The 17,283-nt window shown below is 42.1% G+C and overlaps 1 protein-coding gene across 1 annotated transcript; it reads right to left on the bottom strand.

Annotated features, from left to right (window-relative positions):
- Positions 1–316: 316 nt before the first annotated feature.
- On the bottom strand, positions 317–15,484 carry LOC104624013 (ankyrin repeat and SAM domain-containing protein 6-like; the record flags this gene model as incomplete). The annotated part of the gene is made up of 5 exons (XM_010291267.1): positions 317–465; positions 1,875–1,981; positions 6,079–6,283; positions 10,763–10,807; positions 14,985–15,484. Coding segments are annotated over 5 exons (1,006 nt in total), but the record flags the coding sequence as incomplete, so codon positions are not given.
- Positions 15,485–17,283: the final 1,799 nt, after the last annotated feature.

Genomic DNA, 17,283 nt, shown 5'->3' with positions numbered 1-17,283 from the left:
CAACCTTAGTGATTCTGTGATTCTGTAACATACCTTCCACTACTTAATTACGAGATCTACTTCTAGGCACTAAAATGCTTCAGTGCTCTTCCTTAAAAGTCTTCCCTTTGCCTTGCCATCTGACAAAAGGAAAGCTGAATACATGCTACATTTCATAAAAACAGAAAGCGCTGTCAATGAAGAATGCAGAACACATCACCTCCCAAAAAATCCAGGTACATTTTAGATCCAAAGTACTTCTTAGCAATGACTTTCTCTGCATCATACATTACAGGAAACAATGCATTGGCTATTTATTAAGAGTGAATATATTTACCCTTAGACCTCCTTTGTCGTCTGGCAACATTGGGACATTTAAGGATTGCCTACTTCTGGAACAAGGCAAAGAGGATCTGTTGTTTAGTTTATTCTTGTCTTTGTCTACTTGCATGCATGCTGATGCCAATAATCTTACAAGCTCTGTGTCTAAAAGAAAACAAATCAATATAATGTTTAGTCTGCTTTGCTTTCCCAAATTATGACTGATATGCTGACACTTTCCCTCTAAATCCCATAAAAGTAGTAATTGATCTACCTCTCAGAAACAAAGATGCCCAAAACCCTCTTTCTTCACCTAGGTTTCCCACATCTTCTCCCCACAGTGGGCTGCAGTCTTACCATCACCTCTCTAAAGGTGGTATATAAATAAGCATCCTATTCAGTCACAATCAGTCACGTGTGACCAAGTGAACTGCCTCCTCTCGCAGTTTATAAGTTAAGAACGGTATTGTGATGCTCCCTTTTCTCACCTGACACAGAAGATAGTAGAGAAAAATTAATATTCTTTCTTCAAGTGTAGGTTGCAGAAAAGAAGCTTGCAATTAAATCCCAAAGAGAAAGGAAATTTTCAGCCTGGACAATGAAGGGACTGAAAAGACATGGTAAGAAAAAAGGCAGACAAAAAAAAAAGAAAGAAAAAAAGAAAAGAAGAGGAAGAAAAAAGAACAAGCATGAGATGAGAAGAGGAAAGCAAAAAAATATTCTGTAAATCTGTGTCTTATACAGAAGTCAGGAAAGACTTTCAGAAGGACAAACAGAACTGACCTACAGTTCTACTACTGTAGAAACTCTGTCTACTACTCTGTCCTACAAGATGTTAGTTATAAAAAAATTCACTGTATTTATTTTCTAAGATTTCATACTATTAGTGATCTACTTTTAACAAAGGAAAGGTATCTGCTAGTGACCAAAAACACCACAATGAGTAAATACAGAGAAAACAAACATTAATTCCATCAGCAGTAGTGTTTTTTAGCTTCAGGTAAAGCAATTCAGGTACCAGGCAAGGTTAACAATAAGAAATTACATAGGCTAAACAAACTACAACAAAAACTAAACGTGTTTCATTGAAGTCTGCCCAAAACATGCTGCCTTTTCCTAAAGCACTCCCATAAAAACAGCCTTTACAGACCTAGTGCGAAGTTCAGCTAGGCGTTCACTAGTTTTGTTCTGACTGCACTCTCTTTGTCCTGTCCCTTTACTGCTGTTTACAGAGTGGAAACTTCTAGCTCCAGTTCATAGCTCTGTGCTAATGACACTACAGAATACCTGGGCCACCACAGTCAGATGCCACTGAACTGGCTCTAGTGACACAAACAACACATTTTGGAGCCGCTTCAAAAACAAAGGCAAGAGGAATGCACAAAATCTGTTATCCCATAAATGTATACACTCATCTATCCAATTAACTCAAAACCCACCATTTTCAGGTAGTATCCTTTCTTGGTCGAGTCCATCTTGGACCTTCCTAGCAACTTTAATGTATTTTCTAGATTGGAAGGGATGTTTATCTGTTTATGTTGTACATTTCCTCAGTGCTCTTTGAAATAACATACCTGGATCATTCAGCAGCATTATCAGGTCAAAAGCTGTGTATCCATTTTTTGCACGAAGATTGACATCAGCTCCTTGATTTAACAAATACTTTACAACATCTTTGTTTCTTTAAGGAAAGAAAAAAAGGCAGTGCTCATGTTAAAAAAAGAAGAAAAAAGAAAACCCTAATACTCCATTTTCATCTTTTTATACCATTGCTCCTCAATTAGAGATCAGAGTTTTACCTCTTCTATAGCTAACCAAGTCTCAAATTTATTCACAAGCTATTCAGAAGCTCCCATGATTCCTTTGTGAGTCACTGTTTACTCACTATGAGTTACACTCATCAACATGCCTGAAAAATCCTAATTTGGATAGTCAGTTTCTTAAGCTGACTCTTTGGAACTGACTCTGGAATTTGCTGCCAAGCACCCTCCCAATGTAAGGCCATTAATGCCTAGGGAAAAAAAGCAAATGGAAATACAAAGGTCAGTTCCAGTAGTCAACATATGCCATCACTAATACTCCAACACAACTTCATATTCAAAACAGGTTAGAAATTGCCTATGGAAAAGCCAAACTGACTGAACATAATTTATAAACTCCAAACAGTACTTCACTTAATTGAAAATACTAATTATATAGTTGATAAGGCACATTACCACTTCCTTGAGGTGTTTAAAATGCAAAACCAGTCAGCATTAAATGATAACCAACAGAAACACCTTCCAACAAAAACCTCATAAAAACTAGTTGCATAAAAGGAATTCACTATCCCATTCCCATTAGCCCCTCTCCTACACCTGAATAAATAAGCAGGACTTGCCTCGTCAGTTAAAAACGATACTGTAATTCAGCCTACAAAATAAGTGAACAGCCAACAAAGCTAGGGAAAACATAATTAATACAAAACTCCTCTTGAGCAGAGCCTGACCTTGTATAAAAACAAACTCTGACATACATAAGCAATATAGAGCAAAAATGTTTGTAAGTAGCAATAGATGACTGCAAACTCTAATACTGAAGCTGACAAGCAGATCTCAACCTTTCCACTTCAGAACATCTTATCCTACAGACGAAGTTTTCACTTCTGAACTCAACGCAAATAAAATCAACCTAAAACGGAGGAGGAATGTTCCTCCTCTCTTCTAACAGAAATTCTGCTTACCCCTACCACAGCTCTTCTGCATACTTCCCATTACTTTTCTTCTCTTCCTTAAAACTGTCACACCCCACCCCATCCTGCTTTCCAGTCCTGCACCTTGAGGGCACACAGAGACAATCCTTTAGTGTCCCTGGCTCACACAGACCTTGCTTGCTCTCCCTTCAAACCAAAGACCCTCCACCCTTGCTCCTCAGGAGAAGGGGCAAGCTGAGGCTCTGCGGAGGCTGAAGATTTCCAGTTGTTACGAAAATTTGCAACTGGCCCATGCCAATCAAGGAGAAAGACTAGGACGCAAAGTATAGAATTACAAGGGTAAATATTTATTCATGCACATGGGGTGTCCCAGACAAAGTGGGGCACCCCTAATGTGGTTTTACACAGGGTTCTCGTACACTTCGAGCGTTTAGGTACAACATGATTTGACTAATGACTAACACCCACGCTACCAACTACTAATCATAGTAAAACTTTGCAAAGCAACTGTATTTCTGCAGCATTCTTGTTGCTTGTCTACTGATCCAGATGTCAGTCAGTCTTGCTATTGTTACTTATCTATGATGCCAGACAACACTCGGAGGGTTTCAAGGATGTGTTAGGGGGCTAGGATGCTGATGTTATCTTGGTTGGCTATGGGTGTCTTTTATCCTTCGTGAACAGCTCTAAGTTTCTAAGAAGCCAAGTCCTTATTTCCAGGGCTGAGATGTCCTTCTGGTCCTCCCACTGAGCTCGTGTCCTTCAGTTTGTTTTACTTAAGCACGAACAATACCAAAGTCTCCAGTAAAATTCCACTGCCTCAAACATTAAGTGTATTAGCAAGCTTCATACAATTTCATACTATGAAGACCAGCTGATATAATAGGGAAAGGAATTTTTGTAACACAGTCCTTGAGGAAACTGAACAGGCAGTATCTGAACACACGCAGCACTCAGCTGTGCTCTGTGCTTCCACAGACAAGAGAAGTGCCTGAGTACCAGCAAGGGGACAGCAGCCCTGCACATCACCTTCTGCTGTCTGCTTCTACACCAGCTGTGCACTGGGGTGGCTGCTGCTAAGCAGAACGGCTGCACCAGAAAACCTGATCCTCAGGCATTTCTGTGAAATGCCTATTGTTACTCTCAGTACTGCATCGGTGAGGAAGCAAAGAATCTCATCTTATGTAGGTCCCAGGAACTACTTCAGAAAATTTTCACAAAGCAATGACAACTTGACCTCCTATTTTGCCCCTCTGTTGCACTTTCATAGTCCAATGAGATCTGCTGACTAAAATTAAAAGCTGGAGCAGAATATTTGTATTTGTACAACTAATGTGAGCATTAACAGGCAGTGAAGTGAATCTTCAGCTTGCTGAGGGCCTTGTCTACAACAATACAACCTTCCTAAACCAAACATCCTGTATTCAGAGAATGCCAAGTATATGACAGAGATCACAAGTGAAATACCAGGCCAATTCCTGGAACTGGTTGGATGGTCGCATCCAGAGGGTAGGGGTCAACATCTCAATGTCTAGATGGAGATCAGTGATGAGTGGTGTCCCTCAGGCCTCTGTCTTGGGACTAGTACCCTTTAACATCTTCCTCAGCGACACAGACAGTGGGATCGAGTGCACTCTCAGCAAGTTTGCAGATGACACCAAGCTGAGCGATGCAGTTGACATGCCTGAGGGATGATGCCATCCAGAGGGACCTGGACAAGTCTGAGGAAGGGGCCAGTGTGATCCTCATGAGGTTCAACAAGGCCAAGTGCAGGGTCCTGCACATGGGTCAGGGCAACCACCAGTATCAGTACAGGCTGGGGGGTGAGGGGATTTGAGAGCAGCCCTGCCGAGAAGGACTTGGGGGTACTGGTGGAAGAAAAGCTGGACATGAGCTGGCAATGTGCCCTCACAGCCCAGAAGGCCACCCATATCCTGGGCTGCATCCAAAGCAGCGTGGCCAGCAGGTCGAGGGAGGGGATTCTACCCCTCCACTCCACTCTGGCAAGACCCCCACCTGGAGTCCTGCGTCCAGTTCTGGATCCCACAGCACAGGAAAGACATGGACCTGTTTGAGAGGGTCCAGAGGAGGGTCACAAAAATGATCAGAGGGGTGGAGTACCTCTCCTATGAGGACAGGCTGAGAGAGTTAGGTTTGGTCAGCCTGGAGAAGAAGAGGCTCCAGGGAGACCTTACCGCAGCCTTCCATTACTTAAAGGGGGCTTCTGAGAAAGATGGGGACAGACTTTTTAGCAGGGCCTGTTGCCATAAGACAAGGTGCAATAGTTTTACACTAAAAGAGGGTAGATTTAGACTAGCTATAAGGAAGAAATTTTTCACAATGAGGGTGGTGAAACACTGGCACAGGTTGCCCAGAGAGGTGATAGATGCTCCATCCCTGAAAATATTCAGGGTCAGGCTGGACGGGGCTCTGAGCAACCTGATCTAGTTGAAGCTGTCCCTGCTCACTAGAGGGGTTGGACTAGATGACCTTTAAAGGTCACTTCCAACCCAAACTATTCTATGATTCCTGGGGTCTGAGTCTTAAGTGCCTACCTGCATTTATGAAGGAGCTTTAGAGAAAATGACAATCATTTCTCCAGTGGGCGCATTTCAGAAAACTCCATGAAAACTGAAGTCTGAATAAGGGAACATAAGAATGGTTTTAAGACTGGAAAATATGGCACATAGAAGGGTGACTGCCTTGAAGTTTCACAACTTCACATAGGCCTACAACCCTGGCAGGGGTGACACTATTTTAGGAAACACTAAAAAGCATCAAAGGATTGAAGTTGAAATCTTCAGCTCTTAGTGCCTGCCTGGAGCACTACGTTCCCAGCACTTACTGAGCAAGATTTAAGTTCCCAAATGTGACACTTATTCTGTGTCCTGCCCAAATGGCATTCAGGTCTGCTCTGAAAAACTGAGGGCAGTGCAAGAGTCAAGGGAAACCGAAGTCACAAGTCTCTCAACGTCTTGTAAGTCCCCTCTTCTCCCAAAGGCACTATCAGGAAGATTTTTTTTCTATTGGGATGTAAGAAAATGAAACTTCTTTACTGCTAGACCCAAAGACAGCATATACCTTACCCGTGGTATGTGGCCTGCATTAGTGCTGTCCAGCCATGAACATTATCCTGTTTGTCAATATCAGCATTTTTCTCAACCAGGAGCTGAACAAGGGGCAGCTGTCCAGTTACAGCCGCAATCATTAACGGAGACGCGCCGTCAACATTGGTAATATTGACCTGACTTGGGTCTTCATCAACGATCTCCTTAACCAGCTGAAAGTTTCCTGCAAAACAGCGATAAAACATAATCTACATGAGCAACAGAGAACTACTTAGCCACTAAATTAGTATATATTTTTATTTGCTGACATTGGTCTACATTTAGTGGCATTAAAACAGAAAAAATAAAGTTCTAGAGCAACTGAAACACTAAAGCTAAATACTTGTACTGATCTTTGGTCTTTTAGTTAACCAGTACATCTTCCCGGGCTACATGAAATGGTGGCATAAGCATGAGGCACTGTTTTCCATCATTTTCCCTACCTGTACACTTACAATACAATCCCATTACAAGAATCATTTACTGAAATTAACAACTAAACTATAAAGGCTGTATAAACTGCAGTGCATCCCACATGGGAAGACACCAGTAGGGAATATTTCTATTAAATGGTCATAAGATGATGTCATGCAAGGAAAACTGATGTCAGCAGGACAAAGATTGTTGTTCCATTTCCATAGGCTGACATCACAGAAAGCAACAATTTTAGAATCAAAGAGAATGGGTAAAAAGGCACTCTGAAAAGTGGCGAAGACCATCCCTTGCCTTAAGCAGGTAGAACAACGCCCTGTGTCACACTGACCCATAAGTTCCTCTTACAAAGGTGATTCACTGATTCTAAAAATCTCTACCGATACAGTTCCACAACCTCACAATCAATTAACCTATTCCAGTGCTCAACTTTCTTATATTCAGAATGTCGGGGTTTTTTTAATTCTGCCTCCAATATTTAAACTAATCTCCAATGCAAAACTTCCCTACTCCTTGCTCAAGAGTAATGCATTATTCCAGTCATCTATTTCCTTAAAAGTGAACCTAACGCTCATGTTTCCACATAAAGAGGCTGGTAGTCACTGAGTTCTTGTTCTAGATTACGGAAAGCTGTCCAAAGTATGCTACTGAACATATTTTAACCAGGTTGTGGTTCTTCTTCTAAACCTTAATAAAAGTAGGAACAAGCACTTCTTAAAAATGTATCAGGTAGTCAGGGGTATCTTAAGCAAAGAGCTTAAGTTCACCCACTTCCCTTACTTTTTTGATGACATATGGCAGGCAAAAGCAGGGGAGAAGTTAAGAGGAAAAAAGATCTCTATGACCGAATATGTGCCACTGTAGGAACAGAGGCAAGAAGCAGCAAATCATCAACTGCCATGCAAATGGAAAAATTCTCAACTTTAAGCCTGTCAGAATCTCAGACAAACCCTGCAGGCACTTGAATGCACTCACTGAAACTAAACACCCACCTGTGCCTCTCAGCTAATTTCTTGGAACAGGAAAGATATAAAAGCACAGAACTACCATTTTATGTCCCAATTTAGTAAAAAACAGCAGGTGGCTTTTTTAACACAGACCCGCATCAGAGACCTTGTTAAACAGAAACCCTGAAACCGACACAGACTCAAGAATTAACTTTGAACTCTGGCCTGGACACTTCTTAACCTAGTGAGCTGGTGTGTTGGGTTTGTGTGGCAAGATTTCGGTAGTAGTCGGGGCTGCAGGGGTGGCTTCTCTGAGAAGCTGCCAGAAGCTTCCCCCATGTCTCACAGGGCCAACACCAGCCGGCTCCAAGACAGTTACTCATTGCTGGCCAAGGCCAAGCCCATCAGCGACAGTGGCAGTGCCTCTGGGGTAACAGAGTTAAGAAGGGGAGAAAAAAAATCTGTGCAACTGCAGCCAGAGGAGAGGAGTGAGAATGTGCGAGAGCAGCAGCCCTGCAGACCCCCAAGCCAGGGCAGCAGGAGGGGCTCCAGGCGCTGAAGCAGAGGGTCCCTGGTAGCCCCTGGGGAAGACCCTGGTGGAGCCAGCTGTGCCCCTGCAGCCATGGAGCTCCACACTGGTGGAACAGATCTCCATCTGGAGCCTGGGGAGGACCCCACGCCACAGCAGGGGGATGCCTGAAGGAGGCTGTGACCCTGTGGGAGGCCTGCGCTGGAGTGGGCTCCTGGTAGGACCTGTGGACCCATGGAGAGAGGAGCCCAGGCTGGAGCAGGGTTGCGGGCAGGACTTGTACCCCTGTGGGGGACCCAGGCTGGAGCCGTCTGTTCCTGAAGGACAGCACCCGTGGGGGGACCCAGGCTGGAGCAGCTCGTGAAGAACTGCAGCCCGTGGGAAGGACCCACGCTGGAGCAGTCCATGGAGGACTGCCTCCCGTGGGAGGGACCCCAGGCTGGAGCAGGGGCAGAGTGTGAGGAGTTCTCCCCTGAGGAGGAAGGAGCAGCAGAGACAAGGTGTGATGAACTGACCACAACCCCCATTCCCTGTCCCCCTGTGCCACTCGGAGGGGAAGTGGTAGAGAAATTAGGAACAAAGTTGAGCCCAAGAAGAAGGGAGGAGTGGGGAGAAGGTGTTTTAAGATTTGGTTTTATTTCTCATTATCCTACTTGGATTTGATCGGTAAAAAAATTGAAGTAATTTCCCTAAGTTAAGTCCGTTTTGCATGTGACGTAATTGCTGACTGATCTCTCCCTGTCCTTATCTCAACCCAGAAGCTTCTTGTTATACTTTTCTCTCCCCTGTCCAGCTGAGGAGGGGGAGTGATAGAGTGGCTTTGGTGGGCACCTGGCCTCTAGCCAAGGTCAACTCACCACAGTTGGTTTTTTTAACACTGCTGCTATCCATAGGCAAGTATTTCAGAAAAAAACAAAAGGAGTATGCTGACCAGTATTCATTTGGCTCCCCCATAAGACTCCTTCTGACACAGCGCTAATGTTTATAAATCTCAAATTAAAAGTCACAGGGGTACAAGAAGGGCATCTGAACTCTCTAAAATCTTACAGACCTGACGGTTTCCCAGGAAGAAGTTTGGGTATCTTACGTGTGAAGAGTCGACATTTAAGAGAGAGCTCCCAGTACTGCTACCTATCACCTCTTTCTTCTTCACTACCATGTCTGCCCATTTCCAGTTCTGGTAGCCTGAAAAGCCATAAAATTCCTGAGAAGGTGATTTAGGATGGTGTCCTGGTTTTGCTGGGAAAAAAGCATAAAATCAGTTTTCTGTTCAGGAAAGCTGCATTTCTAAGACGACTGCAGCACCCGTTACTGTGAGAACAAAGCTGGTAAGACACTTTCTTTGAGTTCACGGCCAGCCATGGTATCTGGGTTTCCATAGTGATCAAGGCCTCCAGCAGTCTTGAGACAGCCAGGTGCTAAAGCTAGGAGAAATGGAGGCCAAGGCAGCTGATCCAGGCAGGCCAGCAGAAGTATTCCATACCATAAACATCACGCTCACCATAAACTGGGGAGTCTGCTGGGAACGGTTCTCTCTCCATGGCTGCCATCCCAGGAGGGTCTCACCCGTCACGTTGCTCCCGAGGCCTGCTCTCCCTGCGCTGGAGCTGTGCCGCTCGCAGTGCTCGTCGACCAGTGTTTGCTGCTGGGAGCATGCAGCTCGCAACCAATATCTGGGCCGAGTATAACTCTGTGTACTTTACATGGCTTTAGTATTAGTATTAGTTTTATTGTTTTGTTAAATCTGTTTCTATTTCAACCTATTTCAACCCACAAGTTTCCTTTCTTTCCCCAATTTCCCTTTCTCGGCTGGGAGGGGTTTTTCGGGTGGTAGAGCAATTGCTAGCATTTAGCCCGGAGGTGGGTTAAACCAAGACAGATGGTTAACTGAAAAGCAACTGTTAAACCATTGTACCAAACCCAGGATGAGATCCGAACGCTAAGGCCAGGCTTGACCATTTAAAACACACCTCTAACTTTTCAATAGGAATGCAGCAACAATAAAACCTGGAAGATAACTGTCGATCTAAAGACACAATGCTGAAACCATTTGGAGAGTTGTTTAGAAAAAATGGCATTTTCCTTCACAAAAATCTTCATTTACAAATAATAATAATAAAAAAGATCTCAAAATCTATCAGAAACTGTGAAAGTTGCTAACTCAGAGCTCTCTTCAGGTTGCAGCCCCCTGCTGAAAGCAAGAAAGGGAACCATACTAAAGGCTTCATGATTATGTTACAGTCAGGAGTTGGTACATGGACAAAAAAGTTGGAGAGGTAATTGTGCCCAACTCTAACTTATTCTGTATGCACATATCACAGTCAGGAAGGGTAGAGCCAGCCTTCAGTGCACCGTGATCTTTTTTCCTGAAGCAATTTTAAAAAGCAATTACAAAGCTCACATGAAGTAGAGGCCAGCATAATTTTTGCACCAATCAGCACTTTTGTTTTCAAACTTCAAGTTTATGAGGAAGGAAAAAAAAAATCATAGTAACGGTAGCATGGTTTTGGAATAATTGGAACTACTGTATCACACCATATTGGCATGAAGGGCACAACCAGGAGTTCATAAATATTTTCTCATATTGGAACGTGAAAAAATATAAACTACAGAAATAAATGTACTTTTAAAATGAAAAGAAAAATATGGAAAAAAACAAAGTCATATATAAAAACATGATTTCCTGTGTTAGCAAACAAACATGCTCTGAAATTACAAGAACCAGACATGGTGGAAGGATCCTATCACTACTTACCCAATTTCAAAGCATGGAAGACATCAGGTTGCCTCTTTTCTGCATCTGAAAGAAATATAAATATTTCTATTAGCAGTCATTAAAAAAGAAAAAATTTCTAGTATAATTTTTATAGCAAAAACTATTAAAAAATTACATAAAGATACTACAAAACAGATGTTTAGACATATATTTAAAATGAACAAAGAAAGCACTGATAACCTTTTTATCCCCATTGGGAAGAATGACTCACCTGTATGGTTCTCTGTGCAGAGCTAAAACTACAAACTATAATAAAGCGCCAGTATAGGCTTTTGCCTTTCAACTTCCATTCTCTATCAGGAAATTGTATTTGGGAACTTCTGTGTTTCCTGTCTGGAAGACTAAAATACCAATTAAGGAACCACAGTATGGTTCTGTGGTCTGGTGTAATCCTCTGTACAACAGCAAACACTCAAACAGTACGGGATTATTTTGAAAGGTGACTCAAAAGGAGTTTTACAAACTGTCCCATTTTTATTTCCTCTTGAGTATTGCCAGGTTAGTTTGTGAAGGTCACAAAAATAATGGTGATGATTTAACCACACAGCTTGTTATTTGTGCATTAATAGATATCCTTCCACTCCCAGATCACCACCCCCATAATAAGAACTGTAATTATTACAAATTTTGATATTTTGAATGAAGGGTCATTCCTTCGACATGCTTTCAAAGCACTTTGAAACTGCTGACACTATGAAAGATGAGGAAAAAAAATAGTGAAATATTTTGCACCTTCCACTCAAGCCAGAAAAATACATCTTCCTCCACCTTCCAAAGCATTACTGACACTACAGAATCAATGGGGTAAAAAGATTTTAAAGAAAACGAGGAGACGTTGAGAGATTTCCTGGGCCTGATTCTGCCATTTTTATGACAATACAGAAAAGGTTAATGTTCATAGCTTGACTCCAAAGGAATTAATTTGAAAATGCTGAACAAAAGCAATTGCTGGAAAAGTACAAAAAAAAAAGAGAGAGAGAGAAACTCTTAGTTTAAGACTGGGAAAGAGAGTGGTGGCTCCTACATTTTTCTCCTCTTTCAGAAACTGCTTTTACAGAAGGAATTGTGTATGAGCTCACTGTTGAAAAACAAATTTCAAAAGACTAGTTTAGGAAAGGACCAGACTCCGTTCTTGGCATGTGGAAAGCCTGGAAGAGAAGCAGCCTCAGGGAGCAGGAGACCACAAGGAGATGCCAGAAGGAAGGACTGCTGTCGGGGTAAGCCGAAGCAAGGATAGGGACAGAACACAGGCAACACCCATGCCATTTTGGGTAGTTCTGAATTTCCTACTGACAACAGCCCTGAGAAGCGAGTTGCTTGCTTTCGGGAGGCAGTTTGCCCTATCTATGGCAATGGATCAGAAGACAAATTCTGATCCATGATTTTTCTGGCACCTTTCTTATGAGAGAAAGGATCTTTTTTCTTCCCACGATGCACAAGACTCCAGTGCTAGAAGGAGACTGAAGCCATGGTCAAAAAACAATTCAGAAATTTGTGTGGAAGCTTAACATTTTTACCCCCCTCTCTGCCCCAATTAGTTACTATCCTTCTGGTGATGGAAACTCCCCCTTAGCAGAGGCGACAGGAACACTCATCTGCTTTAAAGCAAGTCCACCCTCCTAGCTTAAACAGACTTCTTCAATACTTTAGGTGGTATAACCCCAGAAAACTTTCAAGACTCATCAGGCCAACTCTGCCTGCATGTATGTTCTGTATGTGCAAACACAGGGGCAAGTTATAAAGCACTGCCCTGGTGAACCCCACAGACATCTGATTCTGTCTGTGTACTGTAACCAACTGATGTCTATTCCTCGGAGACTGGTCATGAGCAAATGTCTACAGTCAGATGGTTCTGTCTGGCAGCGTGGCTGTATGAAAGCCTTAGCTTCAACTTAACCTATGAGTCAACATCTGACTAAGTTAACACCTTCTCTGAAGCAGAAACAAATGTCAGATTTTTGTCCTTGCTTCTTAAAGTACAAGGGAAGCTTGACCTGCCGAAATGACACCAAATGTAAACAAAAATTAATAATTTTGGGGATTGCGGACATGTCCACATGGCAGTGTAATATAGACATAATCAGAAAATATATTTAAATAAGCCTATTTGGGTATCACAAGTGGCAAAGAGCTTAGAGGGGATATCCTACTGCACAGGCTTTCTGCCAGCATGACTGGATGGGTGGTAGCTCCTAGAAAAGGTTTTTTTCTAGGGCTAGCCACATCCTTAGATTTCATAACAAGTACTCCAAAGCTGAAATATCCAGGTGCAGTTCTTCCAAATGCTGTGGTTAAGCACCTCCCAGCACTGCTCTGCATCATAAAGCACAAATACCTTGAAAAGTGTCCCCAAACAGCCACATACAGAGTAAGGTCTCAACCTCTGAAATGACTTACTGACATTTGAATGTGCAACATAATGTCCAAATCAAACTGTCTGATTTGAGAAACAGATTTAATGCATTTCTGTTATCATAAACAAAATTCTGGGGAAGGAAAGAGAAACAAATCCACAATACTTTAACAAAACTAAGACATTCATAACAGTATTTTATAGAACCAGCTAGAAAGAAAAGCTAATTTGGAAAGATATCTGCAATAAATAAAAAATGTTTAAAAACTAAATTCATTAACATTTCAAACTGACAGGTGACAGAAAGTAGGTTTAACCTTTATCTTCAATAAAAACAAAAATCCTAGAAAATTACATACAAAAAACTGTCAAGAGAATAAAAATTTGCTTAGTAATTCAAAAATCTTGGAAAAATACTGTTAAGACAAACAATATACTATTCTGTCCTTTTGGTTGAGTGTATGGTACTGGATATACTGGTTAAGACTGAAGAGAAATGTTGTAGTATAAATTTGCTCACACCTTCCTAAGCCTTCAGATCCCTTAGTACCAGATATTACCTCTCTCCACAAAATCATAGATTTCTTCTATCCTTCCATGGTCCTAGCTAAAGCTACATGACCACCACACATTCTTTAATTACACGGTCACAAAATGTTTCTTTATCAGTTCTCTTGTCTCATTCAGTGCACATAACGAATGCATTACAGGGCAAAATTAAAAACCATAAAAGCAGCATTTCTTAACTTCATTTTAGTTGAGATTTGCATTGAAATAATGTCATTTTAATCTAGTTTTGTACATACACGAGCAGTATGTGTGCCTATATCTGTGCGTGCACAGAAACAGGCATATTCACGTTTTAAGAGAGGGGGTTGCTTATGAATTTTATGAAGTCCTGAAATTAATTAAGTATTCCCCTCTCCTGCAAGGAACAGAAAATTCGGGGACATGCCGACTTGTTATTCATCCACATTCATACTTCATTTTCTTACAATACACAGTCCACTATCAAAGGACTTTGAGGAGGTTTCATATATTCAGAGAATGGTAGAAGAAACCGTTAAAGTTAACCTCATTTGGTTTTCTGCATGTCACAGGCCTTGTACGTAAAACCTGGTGAAGACAATTCGATGATGAGTTTTAGAAAGGCATTTAACCTCGACTGCAACTGTTAGCTATTGCATACCTCTACTAAGTCACTCCAGGTCTAAGCTTCACCACAAAACATAGCATCTTATTTCCCATTCAAATTCTTCTAACTTTAAACTCACAGGTTTTTTCTTTGGTTGACATATAAAAAGGCCCTCCAGTATAGGACTTCCTGTCCTTAACATGGACACTGTAGTAAATCATCACACCTCTTAGCCACCTCCTCATGAAACTAGACAGATTGAACTTCTTCAGTCTTTCCTTACAAGGCAGGGTTTTCTAGGTTTTGGATGTTTTAGGTTTTCTTTGAGTCTGCGACACCCTTTCTTTCATATCCTATTCTGTTTTTAGTGTCCCTTCTTTAGTGCCATTTCAAGTAGGCCTTTGTAATTTTCTTTCTAAATAAGCACCTGGATTACGTGTCTAAAAGCAAAAAACGTTTAGAACATTAGAACATTTTAAAACGTTTCACGTCATTTTTATTGCAGGGCAGGAATCTCATTATGCTAACATGGAGGTAATCTGCTGAAGTTGGGCATTCCTCCCTCACCCAAGGTAGGTGCACCTACTCCAACATTATAACTTGTAACTAGACTTTTGAAAAGAAACATCATGTACGTACAAAATAACCCCTTCAATTTCTAAATACGCAATCAAAACTTCCAGAAAGCGAAACAAAAAAATAACACTCCATACCTTCCTGGGGTCTGATCGTTGTGAGAGATTCCAGGTAGTCCTTCATGTCTTTGTGTTTGAAGCCAACAGAGATTTCAAAAGGTGTTTTATGTAGTACATTCAGGTGATCAGGATTGGCACCTTTCTCCATGAGCTGCTGTGCCAAGCTCACCTTTCCACTAACAGCTGCCAACATTAAGGGACTCCAGCCCATAGTCTTCACAGAGTAATTACAATCAGCTCCCCAGTCTAATAACAGATGTACCACTGCCTCATGTCCATGCTGAGCAGCTGCCATTAGTGGAGTGATATCAGGAAGGTCGTCTCTGCTGCTGTTAAGTACACTTGTGCTAAAATGGTCATAATTGTCTACAAAAGCTCCAGATTCTAGCAACAGTTTCACCATGCTGATGTGGCCGCCTCTGGAGGCCATTGTGAGGACACTGGCTCCTAACTTATTCTGTGCATTGAGATCAGCACCGTTCTCGAGCAAGATGTGAGCCACGCTTAGATGTCCAAACCTTGAGAGAAAGAGATAAGGAAGAGAATTAACACCTTGGATGGCAGAGGCTTCTCAAAGAAAACCGACATACTCTGAACATGTAAAACTTTGTTAACAAATTGGCCTATTGACTAATACACTATGTGGGATCATGCACGCATCACTGAATGTGACAGTGGTCACCTTACTGCAGAGGAGCAATCAACAGGTGGGGACTGTAGTTCCACTTGTGCCAGTCACCATGCTTATTAACCAGGCACCTATTTAAGAGGATGTTCTGGTCAAAGCAGCAACGTGCTAACCTCATTTTCAACTGCATGACATCAACATGTAACTTCCATAAACCAGTCACTTTCATCCTCTTATTTCCAGGCCTGTATCACATTCAAGAATCAAAGCCAGTTTGTCTGCAGAGATTTTTAATTAAGTACCCTCATTACTATTGAACGAGTAAAAGCTTCAAAGAGTCACTGCTCAAGGAAAAGGTTTTATGAACTGGATAGACAGTCTTTTGCATTTGCATCACCCCTTGCTTTCCAGTTGTCAACCATCAACAATCCCCCACAATGGAAAAAAGCTCAAAGAAGACAGGCATATGCCCGTGAAGCGCAGAGAAGAACACAGCCAGTGGCCACAGCTGCTGCACATTAAGCTGAACTTCGTTCATCACAAAGGGGGCCCAGGGCCCCCTTTGTTTTAGAAAAACTGCTCTATCAGCAGAGTGGGACAACTGGCTGTGCAAATGGCCTTCCCTAAAGCAATCGATAGGAAGTACTATCCTCCTGAGTCAGCCAGACCAGCATGGGGGAACTGTCTACACAGCTCAGCCCAACACAGAGCACCAGAACTGAGCAACCAATAAAACAAATTTTGAAGAAAGCAGGGGGCTTGAGCTGGCTTCCAGTCACATATTCCTCCCTGGCAACTGGGGACACCCAGCATCATGATGGTGAGCACACAGGGACTGGTAGTGGGTGTGCTGTTTGTCTTGTGGTTCAGTTGTGTGTTGCAGTTGCTATGTTAGGCTCATGTTGTGATTTCAGGAGATTGCTGTATCACTAGGCTACATTAAAATCCTGCGTAACATCAAATATCTTCCAATAAGGAAACCTGGTATTAAAGCATTAAACTCTCTTTGTGTGGAATATCTGAAAGAACTTGGTCAGGGTATTGAACTCTGACACCAGTTTCCCCAGTAACCCAGCTTCAATACCACTTGACTATCAGAGGCTCTGGTAGTTTGGCAGTAAGCAAAAGGCAACCATGCCAGCCATACACCCAACCAGCTAGCTAACCATGAGAAAATGGAAACCCTTCACCATTCCTCAGCTGAGGAATCGCACATTTTAGGAAACATAATACATTGACAAGATGTGTACTTTGTGCTCTAGTTGCAGGTATTATGCATTACTATATGCTTGTGCAGTGTTTAACACAATCAAACTTTAATCCTGAAAGGAGCCTTTGTACGCTGCAGCAAAGCAAATGTTAGTTCAGGAAATCCCAAAGAATGCTACCAACCACTAACAGCAGACATGAGACCAAAACTCCATAGTTTTCTTTCAGAAAGTACACAGTTGCAGAAGAAGCCTCCAGGCCCTGTCTAGTCCTGAGGTCTATCCCGATAGCCTTCACTGCATCACCTCAGTAGAGCCTGCAACCCCTGTACACATGATTAATTTTATGCATATATGCTACCTCCTGTCCAATTTCAACAAGACTAACCACAGCCAGAAAATTAAACATGTCAATAGTTCGAAACCTATGTTTGTACAAACACTGTATTTCCTTTTTGGTTATCCATTATACAGGAAAAAG

This window comes from Phaethon lepturus, unplaced genomic scaffold, assembly GCF_000687285.1.
Source record: "Phaethon lepturus isolate BGI_N335 unplaced genomic scaffold, ASM68728v1 scaffold5520, whole genome shotgun sequence".
Taxonomy (NCBI): Eukaryota; Metazoa; Chordata; class Aves; order Phaethontiformes; family Phaethontidae; genus Phaethon; species Phaethon lepturus.
Note: the sequence above shows the minus strand (reverse complement) of the source record. Positions and strands in the feature narration are given on the sequence as shown.